At 43.7% G+C, this 21422-nt stretch overlaps 1 protein-coding gene across 3 annotated transcripts; it reads right to left on the bottom strand.

Moving 5' to 3' along the window:
• Positions 1-247: 247 nt before the first annotated feature.
• On the bottom strand, positions 248-21389 carry rtn1a (reticulon 1a). 3 transcript variants are annotated; one of them, XM_074691376.1, is made up of 9 exons: positions 21167-21389; positions 12323-13036; positions 10074-10760; positions 2676-2883; positions 2452-2590; positions 2186-2255; positions 1830-1876; positions 1682-1740; positions 248-1105 (listed from the first exon to the last, which is right to left on the bottom strand). In XM_074691376.1, exons 1-9 carry the CDS (start codon positions 21387-21389, stop codon positions 1063-1065), a joined length of 2190 nt encoding a protein of 729 aa, XP_074547477.1. In that variant the 3' UTR covers positions 248-1062. The 3 variants fall into 3 exon arrangements, with proteins under 3 accessions (XP_074547477.1, XP_074547479.1, XP_074547478.1); XM_074691378.1 differs by lacking the exons at positions 10074-10760; positions 12323-13036; positions 21167-21389 and adding exons at positions 4663-4793; positions 7596-7913; XM_074691377.1 differs by lacking the exons at positions 10074-10760; positions 12323-13036; positions 21167-21389 and adding an exon at positions 7596-7912.
• Positions 21390-21422: the final 33 nt, after the last annotated feature.

Genomic DNA, 21422 nt, shown 5'->3' with positions numbered 1-21422 from the left:
GACCTCAGAGTTGAGCTAAAACTGTCTCCATAGTACACACACACACACACACACACACACACACACACACACCAAACTCCTACTACGAGACGCATGTCTGTGCCAGAATTCATTGGCTTGTATTTATAGCTCATCATTCCAGGTCTCCCATCCACTGTTATCACCTCTAACTTAGCTGGGGTGTCACACACAAACTCTTCACTGACGTCTTAGAAATATGAAGTCAACAGGAAAGTAGCTGAGGAGATGTTATACATCAAGGTACATTTATTTTTCTTATTCTTGTAATTAAATACATAGTGAGAGTGCAAATAGTTAAAGAGTCCAGGGTCTAGAACTACAGAGTATAGTTGAACATAGTACAAAGTTGGACAGTTATTCAAACAAGCTAAATATCACCAGATACTCCTTGTCTTCATAGTAGTTGTACAACAGTACCTAAAACATGAGCGTGTTTTGTTCCTTATGGTTATACAAAAGCAAAAACCCTACATTTACCACATCTAAGACGCATATTGTTAAATTATTTTGTGCTTGGAAACACCAAAAGGAAATCATTTTTGATATTTTTTATATATTGACATATACTGAGAGAAGCCCTGTCTGCTAACTCTGAAACATGAAGCAGTATTTAACATTGGCAGCAGAGCACGTCTGAGGGCTTTAAGCTTTTTTTGTGCCAAACCGTACAGTTTGTGGTAAGCACTGCAAAGCAAAAAAGTAGCATGAATTAAAAACTGCACAAAAGATATCAAATATCATTTACCCAAGGCTCGACTTCATGCACTTTATAATAAGCAACACAAAAAAAGTCTGTTTCTGTCGTTTTTTGTGTTTGTTGTTGTCTAGCTAGAAACAGGATTATGACGGTGTGACAGAGTGTGTGTTAGTGTTTAGACTGCTATAGACAGGGTGACGGCTTCTCCAGTGGATGCTTTTAGAGAACACCAAGATGACATAGCACTAGGCCCCACAGATGATGACCAGGCTCTTCAACAGTGAGTGCGCTGCCTGACTCTGAGCTGGACTGTACTGTCCACTTCACCGCGAGACAGACCCTTCTTACTCCTCCTTCCTCTTGGCTCCAGGGATCTTCGCTTGGATCCTGTACAGAGAAAACAGGCGTTAATCCCACATACCCAACCAGATATTTATCCAAGATTAAGGTCTGCTTATCCTAACTTCCTGCTGCTCTCTAATGTCTCTTTTTATGGCAGTCCTGACATACCCCGAAGAATTTGACTAAAATTGGAAAAGCTAATGGTGGCTAGTCTAAAACACAAGCAGGCAAACATGTTTGCATCAACACACCTATTTCTGACTCCAACAGACAAACTAAATTGTAAACTTGATTGACTTTACCCAGAACTACATAATACAAACCAGTTATTTCCACAAACATTTCTTAAATCATTTTTCAGGCCGTACAGACAGCATGTGAGAAAGCTTAGCCTTTTATTTATATTAAACAGATTTCTTAAGCTAAACGATGTCTTGGAAGCTTTGCAGTTGCATCAGTTTGTTCCTGAGAAGCTTAACTGAAGAATTAAGGGTTAAGTTAAGAGATCTTTTTAGGTTAATTCCCACAAATACAAAAAGTTCTCCAGTCAACAATGAATTCTTAGCAGAATCGTAAACTGCTTTTACTTCATAATTTCCAAACTCAACAGCAAACACTCACTTCCCCACCACCGAGTTGACCTGGGTCCGTATTAGTCCAACATATTGATCGATCTGCGCCTGATAACAGAGGGATTAGGATTAGGTTATAAACATGAATGAACATCCTACTTCAGGTTTAAAGAGAGATCTAAAGCTTCAACACTTACCTGGTGTTTCTCATAGACCACAGGCATGGTGAACATAGAGACCACAGCTGTGGAGGCATGGAGAGTAGCGGTCAGTGTTAGAGTATTCTGACCTACTGTGCAGTGGGAATATGCTCAAAGAAGAACACACGTGTCAGCAAGCACCCAACACTTATCTAAAGTAAACTGGAAAAGTAAACAGATGGAGCACACATTTCACAGTGAAGTAACATCACTGATAAGTTCAGTGTAGGGAGGAGGACAGGTTGTTCCTCCCATTCACAACACGCTTCACAAAATGTGTCTTTGTTGTATGGATTTTGTTGAGCTACTGAACAATAGGCTAAGCTGCTGGAGTCTTTGTAAGTCAACTGTACCTAGGATGAGCAGCGTCAGGCCGTTGAAGAGAGCGCCCACATAGGTCAGCAGCCACATCAAAACAGCAAACTGAAGCACACACAGAGACGACATGTTTTAATCTTTGTAAAACACATACCACAGTATATACATGCATCATCAGGATACCATTAAAAGCCCTTTAAGAGATCATCTTAGACCTCCAGGCTGCTTTGGAGGAACTGAAACATACTGGTAACCATCTACTAAAAATTAATGAATGCAAACAAGTAGGAGTGTGGCAAACCTTCAAAGAGTCAACCAGATCTTGTACGAGGAAAAGCCTGCGAAGCTCCTTCATACAGGTGTTGGAGTACAGCATGACTTTGTCGGCATATTTGCTAATCTGATCCTGGGACAGAGCGATCTCCATCTCCAGGTAAGCTCTGGTAACACAGGAAAGAAGTTTCAGTCAGTAAAAGTCACACATCTTTAAACCAGACCGTTTAATGGTTGTTGCTTTTCACCCACTTGAAAGGATGTCCCTCATCGGTCTTCTGTACGGCCTGAAGCACAGACTTGTAGATCCTGAAGCTGATGGTGGCGGAAAGGGCTGCCAGGGCTAAGTAGGCTCCAACGCTGACCACACTGAACTGGGTCAGGGAGAAGAGTAGCAGAAGCACGCTGCTGAACACGGCCCCCGACTGCTTCACATTCCTCCAGTAGAGCAGGTCAATCGCTGAGGGAAGAGGAGACAGAACAAGGACAAACAGGGTAAGGATCTTTGAGCGCCATGACCTGACCTCTCGCTGTGTGACACACAGGGCTCAGTGTCCACAGATGTATTCTTTATCAAACAGGATCTGGCGTCTGTGCTCTACACACCACACATTTGGGTCAAATTTCTGGAAGTTGTTCACAACTCAGCGTCCTGGGAGAGCCCGGCTTGTCACGTGATCCTGTTTTAACCCAGCTTCCTAACCCAACCTCTTTGCTTGGTTCCAGTGAGCTGTGAAGCTGCCAGGTGGAGTGAAGGTGTTGGAGTTTCGTTTCTTTACTCCTTAATATAGAGCGACCTTTGCTGAAGATAGTCCCCCACTCTCACTTGTCAGGCAAATGTCCGAGTCTGCACTCTCAGAGCTGTCCGACTGTCCTTACATCTGACGTGTCCAAAGTGTCACATGGTCTGCTCTCATACATGTACAACCATGCGTACCACCGGGCAGAGCAAGCTGCATTACACTGCAGGTAAACCCTCACTGGCCACTCAAAGAGCAGAATTAATGATTGACCTACAGCTCTATGAAGTCAGACCCAGGATTAGAAGCCCTATCAGCAGGTTTTAGATAACGGTTCAGTGTGACACGGTCAGACGGGCGGAGATGAAGGATGACGATGCTTCAGGAATACTGTGCCTTCCAGAAACAAACTGTTGAAATACAAAAAAACAGCATGCCTGCAGGAGCTTGGACATCTTGCTGTACTATTTTCCCTCTATTCTTACACTTTCTCACTGCTCTGGGTGTTGGGCCCTGAAATTCAAAGCCACTAGCACAGATGAGAGAGGAGTGATAACTGCGGATTAGCCCAGTCTACCATTACAGCTTCAGAAGCTGACATGGTCCTCCTCTGGCAGTGGGCTGTGTCGGCTGGAAACACAGGCCCTGTTTCCATGAGAACTGGTGGCTGCTTGTTTCACCTCTGCCTCCCCCACCAGCTGTACAAATCTAAAAGTACCACTTGGGTTCACGTGTTGGTGCTGCCTGGATATACATCACGTCGTCATGTGGAAAGAGACAGAACCTCCGTGTTGAAATGTAAAGTTTTGGGCCTTTGAAGAAAAGAAAATTGCGGCTGTGGTCTCTTGGGTGTTTTACTCTTCTTCTGCGAGCTGTCCGCCAGCCTGCCTGCTCTAATTTTAGCCGAGGAGCTGTGAGCAGCATAGTGATGACGGCCATCTTTACTCTCCACTAAAAGGCATCTGTGGATGCCAAAAAGGCAGGCTGAACCTTGGTGACCAGAGAACAATCACTGTGTTTGAGTGAATCTCAGCTTCCAGCATACAGACCAGCCGTCTGAGTGACGGCGAATAAAGAAAAGTAATCCTTACTTCTCTGATCAGTAACTTCAGTAAAGGTATCTGACCTATGTGCCTGCTCCTCCTCCCAACTGTCAAACCAAAGACACAGCTCATTCAGAACAATGAGAACAGGATCCACGTGCGCCAGCTGCTGTTCATGCACCACTCCCCACACAAGACGTTTATTCTGCCTTTAATGACAAACTGTCCATGTGGCTGCTAATTTTAATGGAGATGCTCACACACACACACTCACACACACTCACACAGAGGCACAGGTAGCATACACAGCAGCTCTTTCAGCAAACAGACACTCCAACAGACAGCTCTGCGACGGACAGGTGTTGACCAGCGACAGTGGCCGTGCCTGGTGATGTGCTGCACAGGCTGCAGGCAGACTGGAAAGCATTAGCTAGTGCAGTAGAAGCATGTACTGACCTGCGGCTCCCATGGCTGAACAGGGAAAGAGGCAGCTGCTTTATCCACGGACAAAAGGAGAGCACTGGAGGGGGAGTCCCCCCTGCAAAGGAGGGGAGGGGCCACAGCCACACCAGCAAATCAGCATCTGCCTGCGCACGGGGACGGAGGAAGGGGAGGGAGGGGGGACGTCTATGGGGTGCGGTTGCCAAAGAATCACATTGCAATCCGACACACACACACACACACACACAGACACACACTAAAACACACATACAAATGCTCTCTCTGTGGGATCTTTTATGCTCAGGCTTTTAAGCGCAGCCCTGCTGACACAAAACAAAGACTGCCGTGCAGCGACTAAAATAAAGGACAGTGTATCAGAGGTGGGAAATGAAACCAGAATCCTGCTGCATGTGACACCACTACACTGTCATATGGTCGTAGAAAACCCATTTCCTACTATGTTCTACTGCTTCAATGCTTCATAGCAAAGATCTGCTGAGCACCTGCCTGATGCAGTTACCATAGTTACCATGCTCCATTTTATCCCCTCCACTCTCTGAGAGATGGAGAGAGGGAGGAAGGGAGGGGCTGGGAGACAGAGGGAGGGCAGAGAGAGCGTTCCTCTGGGAACAGAGAGAGATTCATTTGCTCAGAATCTGGGGAATCAGCGGTACATTATGTGTCTCCTCCACACCCCGACTTATGGAGACAGCCTCTCCCTTTATTGTGGAGCACAAAAGGACAATGGCAGGTTTTACCCTCCAACGGTTAGTTGACAAGTCTGAGTCAAAGAAGTGATAAAGACTGTTTGTAAATCGCTTAAAGAATGTGGACTAGTGTTTCAACACTACAAACTGAGTTCTTTTTTTTTTTATAAGAAACTTTGCTATAATTTTTGATGATGAAATAACAACACTCCTTCTTATATGATAAGATCCCCTGTCCCTAATAGCAAATGGATTTACACACTAACAGTTAAACTTAGTCTCACCATCAGCCTGATATGTTTAGTGAGGCATGCATCAAATGTGCATAACTGTTCATTTCAAACAGGAGAAAACTCTAAATCATGGTTAGAGCTACGACATAACACACACAGGATGTTACATTCCACAACAGGAAGTACAATCCCAGCCTGCTCTGCTCTGTTTGTCGATGGCTGCTAACTCTAATATTCAACACGTACACCAGGCAAAAACCAGAGCAAGTGATTCACACAAGTGACAATAATATGATTCTCCCTCCCCCTCTGCTGGAGTGAAACTAGTTTAGCCTGACCTCATTAAATCGCTGAAGACATCCTCGTGGCCTCAAACAAGACGTCAGCCTGAGTGAGCGAACATGTGAAGGGACTTCTGCTGCCAGCAGTTAAGATACAAGACTTCAGTCTCAGACTTAGACGGCAATGCTGAGAAGGATTTAATCATAAACGCAACTTCAGTGAAGCTAAAAAGTTTGACTCTACTTTCCATTTGAATTATTTCATGCGTCAAAACATCTGTGCGACATCTCTTTCTGGGAACTAAATCACAGTTTTGACTGAAACAACAATTTAATAATGATTCGACACATCAGCACATTAAAATGAGTCCATCCCAAAGTGCTTTTCTCCTCACCTGTTTTGCCAAAGTCTTTGGAAACTTGTGAATAAGTGTTATTATTATTATTATGTAATGTTGTGTAGCTGTTCTCCATCTCATTCCCTGTGGGGTTTTGAAGATTACCTGATCAGGAGTTACAGGTCTACACTGTAGAGTAGTAGTACGTTCTGACCTGAAGCATGCATGATGTCATCTTCAGCCCTGCGAGTGCTAATGACCCACTTTTGGATAACTTACATCTTGGTTTGCTTTCTTTCCCGTACTTTTGCTGTCAGTGCTTTAAACATTTGATAAGTAAACACTGAAATGCTCGCAGGTTTTGGCTGACAGCAAACGTCCAACTGCAGAGATGAATCTGATCAATTTCACCCTTTGCTGGTACTCTGTCAGCTTAATTTGATACATTCTGGATGTCGCGGACAGATCCAATCAGATATGCGGTCATGTTACAGTCACTGACATTCATTAAGCCACATTAAATCAATAATGACTCAGGAGGATGATGGCAGAAGGGGGTCTGACATCACAGGTTATTTTTTACAAATTTCCCCATCTCCGGTCAGTGACAGTGATCATCTCTGTGTTGACACAATATGCGGACCGTTCTGTTTGCATCGTCTCTGCTGAGCAGTTTCTGAAGAGATGTCAGATAAAAAAGCACGACTAGCGTGGAGGAAGGGGCGCCATTTTCTCCCCTGGCTGTTAGCTGGAGCCCTCCATGCTACGGAAACAGACAGACGGAGGATGCTCTCCTCCGGCCCAGTCTCTGCAAGGTGCCATGGCAGCCGAGGAGATAGGGCTGATGTAATCAGGATGGGTGTGCCCTGGTTGCTATGGAGACAGTCTGTCAGTGCTGTCCGGATGCTCGGACTGTCTCGCTAACACAAAAACAGAGCATACTCCATGTAAAATCGCTCCCCTTCACACTTACAAAGTGGGGAGGGCAAAAACAACGGCACGCTTTAGTCCACAGCACAACACTGGCTCCGTATTCACATGCACACTGTGTGTGGAAGCTTGTTTTCCACAACACCCCCCAGCGTCTGTCACCCCCTCTCTTTGTTTTTTTTGGGCACACACACATGCAGAAGAAAGCGTCTGTCATCAGGGCGTGTCCATGTGAAAGGAGTCACAGGTAAACAGCGCTGTTTGAGGCCCCTTCAACAATAACATGATACAAATACACATGCACAGCACACACACACACACACACACACACACAACTGAGGGATACACATCTGTAGTAACACAGCTTTTTATCCAACATGCAGCGAGCATTAACAGTCCATCCCTCACAGCCACAAACCACAGACACAGCTAAGAGTAAATCACGGTAAACATCAGTACCCTGGCCCTTCCAGCTGCTCCAGGAGCTCTCCTTCTTGCTCGCGTCTGCAGTGGCCTGCATGCTGGTGATCAGTTATGTCCCTATTCTCTCCTTCTCTTTACGGTCTCCTTTTTCTTCTTTGTGTCCCTCTTTGGTCGCACCGACTCACTCACTCATCCAAGAAAGGCATGAATGGTCGAAAAGGATGCGGAGATGACAAAGAGGGAGGGAGGGAGGGAGGGAGGAAAAAGGTTTCCAAGGTGCTGCCGGCTCGCGAAGCACACAGACTGATGCCGTGGAGCGGCTCTGGCTAGAACACAACGAGTGGGGAAAGTGCGTATGTGTGCGTGTGTCTGTGTGTGTGTGTGTGTGTGTGTGCGTGTGTGTATATGAGGGGGGGTCAAATTGTTACCACCATACCACAGTTGCTGCTGCAGCAAACCATCCATGCAATGATTAGGAGCCTGAGGGTTACGAGAGGGTGGGTGGTGATTGGTGGCAACTTCTTTTTATAAAGCGAAGAACACCAGTTTTCACATGAGGAGCCCAAACAGAGAACAGAACATGATATGAGGTCAAACTGTGGACAGCTCCCACACATGCTTTTGAAGAAACAACAAAACACTGTTGTATATTTTCCAGCACAACTCTCAGGTTCACCTGTGAGCTTGTTAATGTTACAAAGCTGCAGTAACAGAGGAGTAGATGTTGTACACCTAACAGGATGCGAAAGAAAGGTTTTCTGAGCACTAAAAATGGCTGGACTTGAGACCATGTTGCGATGGAATGATCTGGCAAACCTCCAGGTCTGCTCTTTCTTTGCACAGCACAATGTTTAAGGTTGTAGCTGCGGATCAAAAAAGCTGCTTTCACTGTGACTCACTGATAATTGAAGAGGCAAAGTGCTTGCTCTTAAATAATTCATAATGGGGGACCCTGTGCATTACAGCATAATGTTCCTGGTGTAGTGCTTCAGGATGCGTCCCTGCTTTACGATTCCCTCTCAGATTAGATCTGCCAAGAAACTTAAAGAGTGATGTAAGATGCTTGAGGAAGAAACCGCACCGTCATTGTGGTGTTGGTGTTGGTGTTGGCAATGAGCACAAAACGATTTTTTTAATCCCATCAAAGCTGACAGCCCCCCCGATGGCCCCCACCTGCAGACGGCCACACCTCACACCTTCTGCTCGCTGCAGCAGTGACAGACTTCAGAGCCAAAATCTACCAAGTGGGAGGCAAAAACAGGTTTCTCTGAACCAGACTGAAAACACTCCCCTAGCACTGTTGCCATAGCAACTGTATGGAAGTGCACAGACTGATGATAATGATTTATGCTCGACTAATCAGAGCAGCAATGACAAAGGTGTATTCTGCCCTCTAGTGGTGGACAAACAGATAGCTGTGACCTGCTTTTTACATTTCCAGAACCTTCTGTCTGTCTGAGTAAACAAAACAAGGAATCCTCTTTCATCTGTTTGTTTTATCACACCTGCACAGGGTGTAAATATTCACCTGCATCAGTCATCACATTCTGTTAAATCAGGCAGCCAGATCCAGTAAACCCGTTTGTCTGTCTTTTTCAGAAGTGCCTTCCTCCATCTCTGTTACGATGCAAAATTCAAGAGGAAGCCTTTCAAAGCTCCTGAGTAGGAGTGTGCCCCAGTTTTGACATCATAGGATTATGTAAACCCAGTGTTTACAAGGACAGAGAGAACAGCCATTAGAAGTCAAAATATCCCTGCCAGCATCAAATGTGCAGCTTAGACAGCATTAACTCCTGCTGACTACCACTGCTTTTTCTGCCTTATCTAATCACTGGATGCTAAGCAGTGATGTAAGGAACCAGATGCAAAGATGAGTTTTTAGACTCAACATCTGGGACTTGTCCATATTATTTGCTGTTTCCACTGACAGGAAAGAGAATTCTTCAAGCTAAGACGTTGTAGCTGTGGAGTGTGCATCGCCATAAATCGCTACAAATGTAAAATCCATGCATCATCACGCTGCTTTCATTGTCTTTTTGTTTCCACCAGGGGGAAGCAGATCTCAGGGAAGCTCAACACAAGCACGTCACACCTCTCCCAGCACAGACTTCCCTCACTGCAATCCTCTTTCTCTTGTAAACAAGACAATGTCAAAGCACACCATGCATGTAGCTACCAGGAAGTAAACAAACACATGCGCTGTGTTAATGACTTCATCAGAAATATGCTGTCAGTTGTTTCAAGGTGTGACTACTGCAGATGTGACAGTAATGGTTGAAAAAGCAGACGCCAAAGCAACTTCATTTGGTCATGACAACACACACATACAACACTACCTGCTCAAGGTGACAACAATATCTGTGGAAAGCCAGTTCTTATGATAGAAGCCTATATGCCATGGTGAAAAGACTGCAAACCGAAAGAGTACAGGCAAATTTTGTAAAATTCTTCAACTTTCACCAAAAGTCACTATCTATGCATATTCTGAGAGAAAGATCCGGGTATTTCACTGACCTTTTTGTTTGTCAAAGCCTTCCAGGATGATCGAGGCAGCAACTTTTCCAAGGTCTCCTTTGCCCTCAGTAGTGTGTTTGTGCATGTCGACCTGTTGGGGCCTCTCCGATCGCACCTCTGGGGGCACGGCTGCAGTTGGAGGCTTGGGCTTGCTGGGGCGATCCTCCTCTGTTTTCATCGGGGTCTTGACCTTTTCTGGGAGCAGGGGCTCGGCTGGCACAGCCTCAACCTGACTGCGGGGAGGGATGGCACTGGGAATCAAGGGAGAGGGAGGGCTGACTCCCTTATTGGGGCCACCGAAGCCCTGTTCCCTCTTTGGGCTCTCTTCAGACGCAGACTCAATGAAGAGATCACTGTCAAGCTCTGCCTCTCTCTCCTCCCTCAGAATGCTGTAAGCTGTGGGTGGAGCGTGGTTGCCAGTCAGGCCGAAACCACCCTTGGAGACTGGGGGATTGTCAAAGGGGTTGTTAGGCTGGTTGGAAGTGCCCTTGCTTTTAGGCGCCTGGGTAAATGGGTTGCTACTGGCCTTTGGAGGCTCCTCTGAAACCAGCTCGATCTCTGAATCTCCAGACTCTGCGCTGCTGCCATCGTGCTCCCTGCTGCCGACCTTTGTGCTGGGGGTGCTTTTGGAAGCTGCAGGCTTCACTTCATCAGCCTTGTATATGTCACGGGAAGAGAACTCTTTTTCTGCTCAAGAGAAATAAAGAAAAATATCAGCATCATAGTCTTTATTTACACAGCCAGTGTAGTCATACTATAACCATATTTTAAGTTAACAACTAGAATGTAAAAACTCTTGAAGTTATGATAGTCTGCCTCATATGAATTGAATATAGTCACAGTAAACTCTTAGATAAATTAAGTAACTAGAAAAGCAATCAGAGCGCAATCCTCCACCAAGCATATTATGATTGTCACCAACACTTTAGTCCTACTTTAATGTTATACTCCCTTTCAGCAGACTGTCTGCTACAATTTGGTGTTAGCTGCAGGTTTGTACCATAATTTGTTTCCTGACAGAGTTGAAAACTATGATGACCCAGTACATATTTGATATTCCAGATCTTAGTATCCAGAATATTTCCAGGATCTGGATCGTACTTTTACATCTGTCAGAAATGATGGTGACCTTGTCTTGTATTGTTCTGCCAAGCAATCCAACCCTTTATCATGGAGTTATATACACATATGGTGAAAACAGCTCTATCTCACAATGATAAAGAATCTTTAAAAAAAAAATCCTGGATCCAGACGGTGATCCAGATCACCTCCAAAATTTAATCAATCCTTTCTTGTCCTATTTTGAACCTTTCCTGAAAATTTCATCATGATCTGTTCGTTACTTTTTGAGTTTTGTTGATCACAAACAAATAAACAAACAGACAAACTCTCCCAAAATCATAACCTCCTTGGTGGAGGTAATAATTAAGTTAACACACAAAAGCTTCCCTCTGTAAATCTTACTAAATGCTAAATACTAAAATGTCCAAATGTTAACAAAACATGCTGGTTTTATAAATCAGCCCTTTTTTCCATGCTATTCCACAGCCTTTGTCAGGTTGAAAAGGGCAATGAAAATATATATAAACCAGTCCCTCCAGGATTTCACAGAGGTGTTTACAGCCTAAAATGCCTGATTCCTCTGCAGCTTTTTTAAAAAGTTGTCAAGCAAGTTGCAACGGTATGAGCCTTTGTCTTCAGTTTAACTCTCAACACTTCATCCATGAGATTAACAGTAATTGAGTCATCTGGTTGCTAAACAATCTGTTTGTCTTCTGGCAACACTTTTGAGCATCAAGATGCCAAAAAAAATGTGTTAAAACTGAGTGAGAGAAGTGGAGAATGGCCAAGAAATACTATGTTTGCACTGCACATGGTCTCTGATTGGTCAGCAGACTTGGAAAAAGTGGCCAGGATGTGGAAAAGCTCATATCTCCAAGACTGATACATAACCACAAGAAAACATAGAGTACAGGAAATGTTATTCTGGACTTCATATTCAAATACTGAGTTTGTTATTGTTATGTCAAAACCTGTGCTGCAGTGTTTGATGGGTCGGTTATCTAGAGAAGTTGCAGAGACTGGCTAACATGAGAAGGTTTTGAATATGGAGCATGGATTGGTTGAGTTTGTGTAAATTTTGGAGGGACTGGTTAACCTGTCTGGAAGATGTTATCACCCAATCCTGTGTCCGATCATAAACAGGTAGTGTGTCAGTGTGTGTGCATGTGTGTGTGTACGGTGCGTACGTGTTGGAGAAGCATTGGGAGTGGAAGCAGGGCTCTCGTCCTCCGGCTCTGATAGCGTCACTGTGGGAACCCCCTGCTGGCCCACACTCAGGACATTTTCACGCTCAGACCCACTAACAGGAGACAGGCTTTTCTGCAGCTCTGTCTTGGCAGCAGGAGGCTTGGACTCAGTCAGGGTGATCTTCACTGGGCTGGCAGTCTGCGGGGTGCCTCCCAGGTTTCTGTAGGAGCGGTAGTCTGACAGCTCTTCATCAGAAGGCTCCTCCACGTAGGGGAAGGAGTGGGAGCCAAGAGCTGAACCCAGGTTCTCATCTTCTTCCTCTTCCTCTTCATCTTTTCCAGGAGCTTTATCAATGTAGCTGCCCAGCAAGTCGCGGCCTGAAGACCCTGTGTCCACCAGGCTGTGCAAGGCTCCAAGGCTCTGATCATGCTTCTCATCCCCGTGGCTGATGTCCATGTAGTTGTAGGACTCTGTCTTGTCAGAGCCCAACAGAGACTTTGGCATGTCATCACTCAGGTCGGAGGTCATCTTGGTGCTGGAGCTGAAGCTGTAGGTGTTGCTGGAGAAGTTGTCCAGGCCAGAGGAAGGCTTCAGGTCATCAGACAGGTAGGAGGACTCTCGACCAGAGGAGAAGCTCTGATTTGAGAGCAGGGAAGTGTAGACGTCACCATCGTCATTCATGGGCTTTCTGAACAGGCCAGACATGGTGTCATCTACAGAGGGAGACAGGGAGAGTGAAGTTGCTCAATGATGTTACACTTGAAAAGCAAAACCAATAAGGAAGAGTGACAGCGCTGTCTGTGTCACACTATCAAATCTAATCAGCCTGTGCCTGAGCTCTTTGATTAACGAAAACATCCAGTTAAACAAGGCCACGCTTCAGCTGCCAGGGAGAGGGGCTGTGGCACTGAGAGAGCGGCGCAGCCAGACTGGGTGCTCGGTTGTGAAGATCAGTGAGGCAGCAGTAACAGAGGGTACTTGTACCCGTGTGGGACAAAGGGGGATTGTTAGGGACCCAAAAACCACAGAGCCACAACAAGAGTCTGTTCTAAATCATGCAGGCAAAAAGACTTTCCCTGGTCACATCTCTGCCCTGCTGTTACTAACATCCATCTCCTCCCCCTGACAAATTAGTGTTATAGAAACAACACCCATTAAATGTCAATAACACACTGTGTGCAACAAGCATCTCATAAGTTAAATAGCTAAGCTAGGCCACATTGTAGAAAAAAGGAATGTTAACAGACAGAAAAATGGAATAGCCCTGCAACCAGGTTTTCAGTTACAATTAGATTTACACAGTGGTGGTAGATCTGAGTCGGTGCTCTGCTGTAAAATAACACTCAGCATCCCCCTGAATAATTTGTTACAGTGCTGCTGGGAAATGTAAGCATGCTCATATTACTGACGACTTGCAAAACAGGAAGAGATAGCATTGATAGGGCTGTTATTCTGTATCCTCTGGTCGTGGTCGAGGTCAAGTCAAGAATTCAGATTTGTTGACTTTAATTCAGACTTCCAGTCAAAGTGTTGTGCTAAGGCCAAAAAAGACACACTGTCCTTGGTTGATACACAGACACACATGTAAAAACGTATTCCCTGCATGTTATCGTTCATAGTTTTATTATTTTGTATACAATCAGAGTTTGTACTTTCACAAGCCGAGCCCCTGCCGCTCTTCAGCCTTGCTTCTCCCAGGGCAGCGGTGGATCTATAAATAGTCTGAGTCCAGCTGCTGGGCTGGATGAGGGGGGAAGGTTTTAAAATAGCTGCCTTAGGGTTAGCTATGGAGGATGCAGACTGACTGACAGAAGAGCCAACAGGTCAGGACGTCCCGTCCCTCCTTACACTTCCTCTAAAGCCCCACCACCCTTCCCTTCTGCTGTCCTTCTCTGCTGCTGCTCGAGCAGTCATTAACAATACATCATACCGCAGCACAATGCTATAAACACCACACACCCATGCTGGGACACAGGGGGAGGGGGGTGTGACATGAGAAAAACCAAAGCAGGCCCCTACGTTCTTGAGCTCTGGATTATTTAGGGTTAAACTGTCTTGTGGAGCAACATCACAGCTGCCAATGGATCTAAGTATGTAGTAAAGATGGGCACAGCTGATGAGCCAAGTTCAGCTCAGTAAAACACTATAAATACCCTTGATGTACTGCTAAAGACAACCAATGTATAATCCTCTTAGCGTACTAGCCTCGTATAGGTCCAAACAGCCATCACCCTGGCAACACCATCATAATCTAACGCTAACTGCACAAATACCTACTGTGCAGATGTGGGAGGCACTCAGGGCCACTACAAACTGTGAAGAGAGGTGATCTCGGAGGCTTTGAACTGTCAGTAATCCTGTTGACGGTAGGCAACACTCCCCCTCCCTCTTTATCAACCTGTTCTACATAACTACTCAAATAAACTCTCCCACAGTTGCATAAGACATCTGCAACAGTAAAAGGGTGGCCGCTCCGAGCAGGAAGTTAACGGGGTTGGTGCGTTGATGCTGTGGAGGGCATTTAGAGTCCACTGATATGTTGTAGCAGCCAGACACGGGAAAAACCCCATGAGGCTGAAACAAATGCCTTGCTGCAGCCAGATGGGATTGGACGTGACAACAGAGGAATTCTCAGCTCACAGTGAAGCTACACAACATAATCATGTCACTGAAAGGCTGGTGCAGTTAAATAAATAAGTCCTGGTGGATGTGCTGTGGAGGGGCAGTCCTTTTGTTGTCCTCTGTGCAGCCAGTGCAGCGCCAAAGCTAATGCAGCCTGACAATCTGCTACGCCGAGGCATGGGCTGCTAATTATCAGGCTGTGGACAAAAATATGTGAGCACAGACAATATCAAAGGAGCCTGATGTGCAGAATGAATATGCTACCACTTTGAAATCAGGGGTTTGCTGAGCCGCATGGGGACTTTGTTCAAACTGGGTTTACGGCCTGAAAAACACTGAACAAGGATGAACGGAAACATCCGTCAAAGGAAGTGCTGTGAGTGACTGCTGCTGCCATCCTGAATTATTTAGTGGACAATCATCAGCTCACTTTTTATGCAGAAATCAATACAAATCACTGCTGAGATTTAATTTCATTCAGTACTAATGATAGATACACAATAAGATTATTCAGACACTAAGTCTACATTTGAGTTATTTCTTCACAAAGAGAAATAATTTGACTTTACTAACAGGTTAAACTCTTATTTTGGTCTTGTCCTTGAAGCCCTCTCGAGTCTACTCTGTGTTGTGATTAAATAGTTATAATCTTTGTCTTCAGTAAGTTCAACTCAATTTCTATTTAGCTGACTCAACACTTATGTAACGTCCACCGTTTTAGATGCATGTTGTGCAAACCGTCAAAGCTGGTTTTGTATTTGAGCTCTGATTTTTTTCAAGGTAGTCTTGGCTTCTTAGGGTTTTTTACATTTAAATGTTGTTCAAATGTAATGTTCTGTTTATCAATATGACTCTGTAGAAAGCTCAGACTGATTTTTAGCAGACTTAACGTGCTAGGTCACAAGCCCTCAAAAAAATAATGAAGGCCTTAAAGTTAGAGGTCCATGTTAAAAATCAGTCATGCCCAACTTTTCAATTCCTAAAGGTCTTTGTTATTGCCAAAGAAGATTCAGGGCTAAGATAGACAACCAACAGCTCAGACAGAGAAGCCCAGAGCATTAATAGAAAGAGTATGGCCAAGGAGCTGCATAAGAATAAGCATCTCAACCTGCTACATCAACATTCTGTAAAAAACAAAGTAACGAACACAAACTCACATATTTGTTTATTTTTTGGCCAGTTTTCAACCCTAAACAGCCTTTTTTGAGCAAAAATGATGGAAAAGTTTTCAAACTTTTCCAGCCCTGAAAACAATCATACACACATAAAGCTATTTAAGGAAAAGAGATCTGTCAGACCTGCCTCATTAGAGGTTGTTTCTCTGATTTTAAGGTTTATGTGGAGCTACTTTTCATTGAGATATCACAGTAAACAAATAATTATCAAAAAATAATGCCAAATCAGGCTCTTGTGACTGTAGCTAAACTTAATCTGCTGATCCGTATTCCTGGGCTTTTCTGGATTCAGCTTTCAACAGATTAAGCTACATTTCAAGTGTTTCTGCAAAGAAGCACATAAAATAAAAAAAAGGCTGAAAATATTACTTATTGTCAAAGCAGAGTTTATCTTTTTTTTTTTACTCCTTTATCATCTCATAGCCCCTAAATCCATCTCTTGAATCTGCAGGATTTAAAAGCCTCTCAGATTCACAGTGATCGTATTTTTTCCATAAAACAAAAGTTCTTAGTGTCATCAATGGATGTTGTCTTGACACCATTTCCAATTAATAAAATGAAATAAAAGCTTTAAAAAACATTGTTTTTTTGTATCAGCATTTTAAAGTGCCCCAGCTTTAAGGCACTTACTGCAGAATTGGTACTTTTGGTTTAAATCCTTTAGGTATATTTAGTAGAAAGTAACTTAAACCAGTTTTGGTAAAATGAGTGAGAATCTGATAAACATCATGTTGTTATAGGTCTTGTAGCCATTACCTCACCGTTTTAGCTGTCTGTGTTGCCCATACAAGCACACCCCACCACATCCAAGCCCTAAAGCCCTTCAGCTTTGTTTTAAAATTTCTGTTTGTCTGCTGCGATGTAACAACTCTATCACTCCATCTGTGACCCTCTGGACTGTGCAGTGTTACCTTTCAGGAGTTATCTTTCAGGCCATGACCTTGTGGAAAACGATCTATCAGCTGCATCTTACTGCACTCCTCTTTCAGGGCCATCTGTGCCTTTGATGTTAAATAATATTCTCCCGCGTTATAATGTAACCCACTGAGAAAATGAAAGAGGTACATAACAGAATGGATGGCACAAATAGGCTGAATTAGCTGTTTGATATTGTGAAGCATTTACATTACTTCAGAAAAGCACAAATTAGAGTGTTTTTGTAGAGTATAATTACTAACAATAATGAATAGATACTGAAATTATCAAACAGAAGCTGGCAATTCAAATTATTCAATGAAAAGCTTTAATAGACTTTTATTATTGATTTAGATAAGAGCGATGATTCTATTTAGAATTTTCAGAACAAAGAATTTTAATCTCCTATTTAAAAAAAAACCTGCAATATAACTTTTATTTTAACTTAAGCATAGCTCTGAGTCTTGGTGTTCTCTGGATTTCACTGCTTTTTATTTTCATATTTTAGTCATGTGTTTGATACCATGGTCTTTGCTCAAAAAAATACATGAGTTATCATCTTTGGCCTCCATGTTTTGATAATGTTTAAGAATAAAAAAGAAGAGAAATTAAACTACAACAGTCTACTGGGGGTTGAGGTACAACTAAACTACCCACAGAGGTTGAAGGGGGAACAGCTGTGCAGAGGGATTAAGCTGCCTGGAGAAGAATTGATTCAAGATGATGAGGACAAACAAGTACTGTAAGCAACGTTGGTTTACACACCATTCTTACAAAATCACTAAAGGCTAAACAGGACAGATGTTGATCCAGCAGCCATTGTCAGGGATGAATCAATGCAGCACGAGTTTTAGCAAAAGCTAATCTGTCCTCATTTCGACTGTGAAGCGGTAGCACCAACAGTACCTGGGCTCTGTATTGATCCTGTTTTTCTTGCCTGGATAGAGCTTTCATGGATGAATGAAGAGGATGTGGTAGGATTCAGACTGAGAGCGCTGTCTGCTTGAGGTCAAAGCTGTCAGCTCAGTGTGACTTTGGATTGCTGTTTCACTTTCATGCAATATGGCATTGAGGCATGCTGGAGGAAGAAGGATCTAATAATCAACTCAGACAAATAAGATGAACTACTGTTGGTGAGTGTCTGTCTAATAGTGGCTCTAACCCCATGAGCAGGGTTTTTGCACTCTGCTCAGAGATTAGTTTATGCCCACAGGCTATAAAGCTGGACGGAGGCAGTGGGATCAAAGCATCATATTTCACATGCTGGCTTCAATTGTTTCCAGTGTAAACACAGGGCATCAAAGAACACAGGGAAATATGATTTACTGACCTAATGATAGCAGTAATGCTTTGTTTCTGTGATTGTCCCCTGCAGTGCAGCTTTTAGGACTTGGCCTGTCATGCATCTATCTGGCCTTTTAGCTAATTGGTCTGAGAGAGTGATGAATTAGTTCAGAGATCTAGCAGGATGAACACTTGGCCGCATTACTCAAGAGACTAAACAGTTTCTGACAGATTGTTTTCACCTGTAGCCTCATTAAATTATGTAAGATGCTGGAAAACACATTTTTAACCACGAGTAAACAGAGGTGCACCTGCGAGTTGCTGACCAAGGGCTTTTCAAAAAGATACTAAATTCAAGATGTCTGTGAGAGATAGTCCTTCACATTTTAAGTTTTTCTCTGACAGTCTTGGCTGTGAACTGTCAGCCTTCTTGTCACAGCCTCGCCTCTTTTGCCATTAAGCAACCCCCTCCCTCCACCACTACCACTGTATTATCTTGCATCTTTATCGTCTACTCTGAAAAGACGGAGCACTGCTTGCTTCCCCTGGGAGCAGGAGCAGAGCTCTCAACTGCTAAAGGCACAAATGCACTGTGCTAGCTTATGCAGTCCAGTGCAGTCCACTAAGTGCTTTCCCTATCTGAGAGATACGGAAGAGAACCAGACAGACATATGCTGTCTCATCCCTGTCACTGAAGAGAGGCTCCAGTCTAATCCACCTGTCAAGGGCGTGTGAAAGTGATCATTATAATGCACTTGAAGGAGTCAAAAACTGGTTGGGAAAAAGGGAGTTTTAAAATAAGCTGTTTGTCTGCAAAATGCACTGAGCTGTTTTATTCTAAGCATGAGAGCAAAAGAGGCTTTTTGACACGCTATGTGCTATAAACAAACATGACTGTGGGACATTTACAGCACCCACAAACCTGGTCATGATGCAGCAATATCCTCTACAAACTCTCTCTCTCGTGTCTCTTTAAAACGTTGACAGGATGTGAAACTTTTGAAGATAAAAGAGACTGAACTGTAGTGTACTGTACTTTACTGTTTGCGATCCCAGGCCTTTGGTAATCCAATACAGCTGAAATCAGCACTATCAGCGCACTGTGGGTAGATCACTGTTGTGAACAAGATTTAAGGCAGACATGGATCGATTACCTGGAGAGGCAATTCTAGACATCTTGGAGAGATACTTTTTCACAGCTCACACTCTTTGGAGGCCAAACTTCTTTTCTGGCCTCAGTAAAATAAAAATAATCTTCTAAGTTTCCGGATCTGGAGGGTTATTTGTGATTTCCCACCAGGGAAGGAGAAGAGTAGGAGAGAATGTTTACGAGAGGGCTGTTAAGCGGGAATGTACTTGACAAAGATCCAAATGGACTATAACATGTCTGGTCGAGAGGAAAATGTCAACTCTGCTTTGTTTGATATGATGGGATCTGCACTGCTCCAGCCAAGAAGATAAGGGCCACAGTGGATTACTTCACTAGCACAGACACAACTCGGTGGTAGTCACAGTAATAAAAGGCAGTCATTCCTTCATTTTTAGGAATCAAGCACACAAACAATGTGTGAATGTGTTTGTGTGCATGTGCATGCCTACACAGCTGAGAGCTCGTCTGGCACAAAGTTTTGAAAATAGAACTTATGTGTTTTTGTTTTCAATAAAGAAACCTGCTGGGTCACATATATTTGATCCTCTGCCTTCAGATGACCATCTTGAACATGTTATACAAATGTTCTACTGGGTTTTCTTTTGGGTCTAAATATAAGTTTTACTTTCAAGCTAAATTATGCGTCTCCAAGGATTGAAAATTCAATTTAAGCATTCATTAATGCTTTTGTTTATTTATTGTTTCAAAAAATCACTCTGACCAACAGCAGCCAGCAAAAAGAAAGGCCTCAACAGCAAAAAGAGGAAATTCTAGGCAGCATTTTTTTTTTTTAACATCATCTCATGAATTTTTCAGTGAATTCTTGAATGAAAGTGCATGGTTCTAGTTTTGCTCACCAAGCGAATAGTGAGCCCTGTTCCTTCAGGATTAAAAATAGCAGCACAAGACAGCCTTGCTTAAGAGAGTGACTTAGGTCGATGTGATGTGCCCACAAAAACAGAGCCTGATGTGACCAATAGCATCACTATTTAATCAAAATGACCAAAAAATGAATTCAGGAATCCTCAAGTCACACAGGCTACTTGTTATATCAGGTCTAATATATCCATTTGTTTTTTAAAAAATTGTAGTTTAGATATTGCTTAGTCAGTTACAGGTCATGAAAGTGAAGAGGCTAAACCATCTTCCCTCTGCTCTGACACATCACATGTGTTAGTGTGGTATCGCTGAGAAAGGCCTACATTTGGGAGCTATAGTACGAGTGTTTTGCCTGCAAATGTGCATAAACATTGAGAGATCAACAGGCTGTTTGCTTATGCATACTTCCCACCATCTGAATCCTCCTCAGAGACACAAACATCATCAATCTGAAAACACAATCTAAACAACGTGTCATATTTGCTGTTTCATAACTATTATTGGCGAAAAAAAAAGTCTGTTTCAGTGCTGTCCTCTGCAGCATCACTGTTGTGACAGCTGATCCGTTATCATCACATTGAAGTGCTAACTCGTATTTTGTCTGGTGAGATATTAACAGAAGGACACATGTTCGTCTGCCGTAACGCATATTCTAAGACAAATCGACTCGGCTGCGTCTCACAGGCTGCACTCTATTTACACCTGAACGCCGATGTTTGTGCGTTGTTTAAGACAACAAAATGAACTCGAATATGACTGACACAACATTAAATTGCTAAATATCAAGACCAAAGTGCGGTAACTGTCCGCTTTGGTACCTGTAGATGCAGTTTCCATAGCAACGGGAGGCCTTTTCCCGTCGTCCTGAAAAGGATGAAATTGTTGATCCAGGTCGCCCGCCACCTCGCCACCTTTCGGCTTTATATCTTCACGCAGCTCGTCGAACCGGGTCGGTGTGTTCCCAAACAGGCCATTCCTTTCATAGTCATCCCCAAACCACCTCCCCTCCGAGCCTAGCTCCTCACCGGGCTTAGCAGACATGCTTTTTTCCTGTTACGGACAGATTTAACGGCC

The sequence above is a fragment of the Halichoeres trimaculatus genome, unplaced genomic scaffold (genome assembly GCF_033239565.1).
Source record: "Halichoeres trimaculatus isolate MK-OKI-2021-1 unplaced genomic scaffold, fHalTri1.1 fHalTri1_scaffold_17, whole genome shotgun sequence".
Taxonomy (NCBI): Eukaryota; Metazoa; Chordata; class Actinopteri; order Labriformes; family Labridae; genus Halichoeres; species Halichoeres trimaculatus.
Note: the sequence above shows the minus strand (reverse complement) of the source record. Positions and strands in the feature narration are given on the sequence as shown.

What these genes read in the sequence shown, in the direction of transcription:
- rtn1a (XM_074691376.1), bottom strand. Translation starts at nt 21,389, where the DNA reads ATGTCTGCTAAGCCCGGTGAGGAGCTAGGCTCGGAGGGGAGGTGGTTT. An exon ending in GATGAGGGACATCCTTTCAA is followed by an intron (nt 2,591 to 2,675) that starts GTGGGTGAAAAG and finishes CTGTGTTACCAG; the next exon opens with AGCTTACCTGGAGATGGAGA. An exon ending in ATCTGGTTGACTCTTTGAAG is followed by an intron (nt 2,256 to 2,451) that starts GTTTGCCACACT and finishes TGTGTGCTTCAG; the next exon opens with TTTGCTGTTTTGATGTGGCT.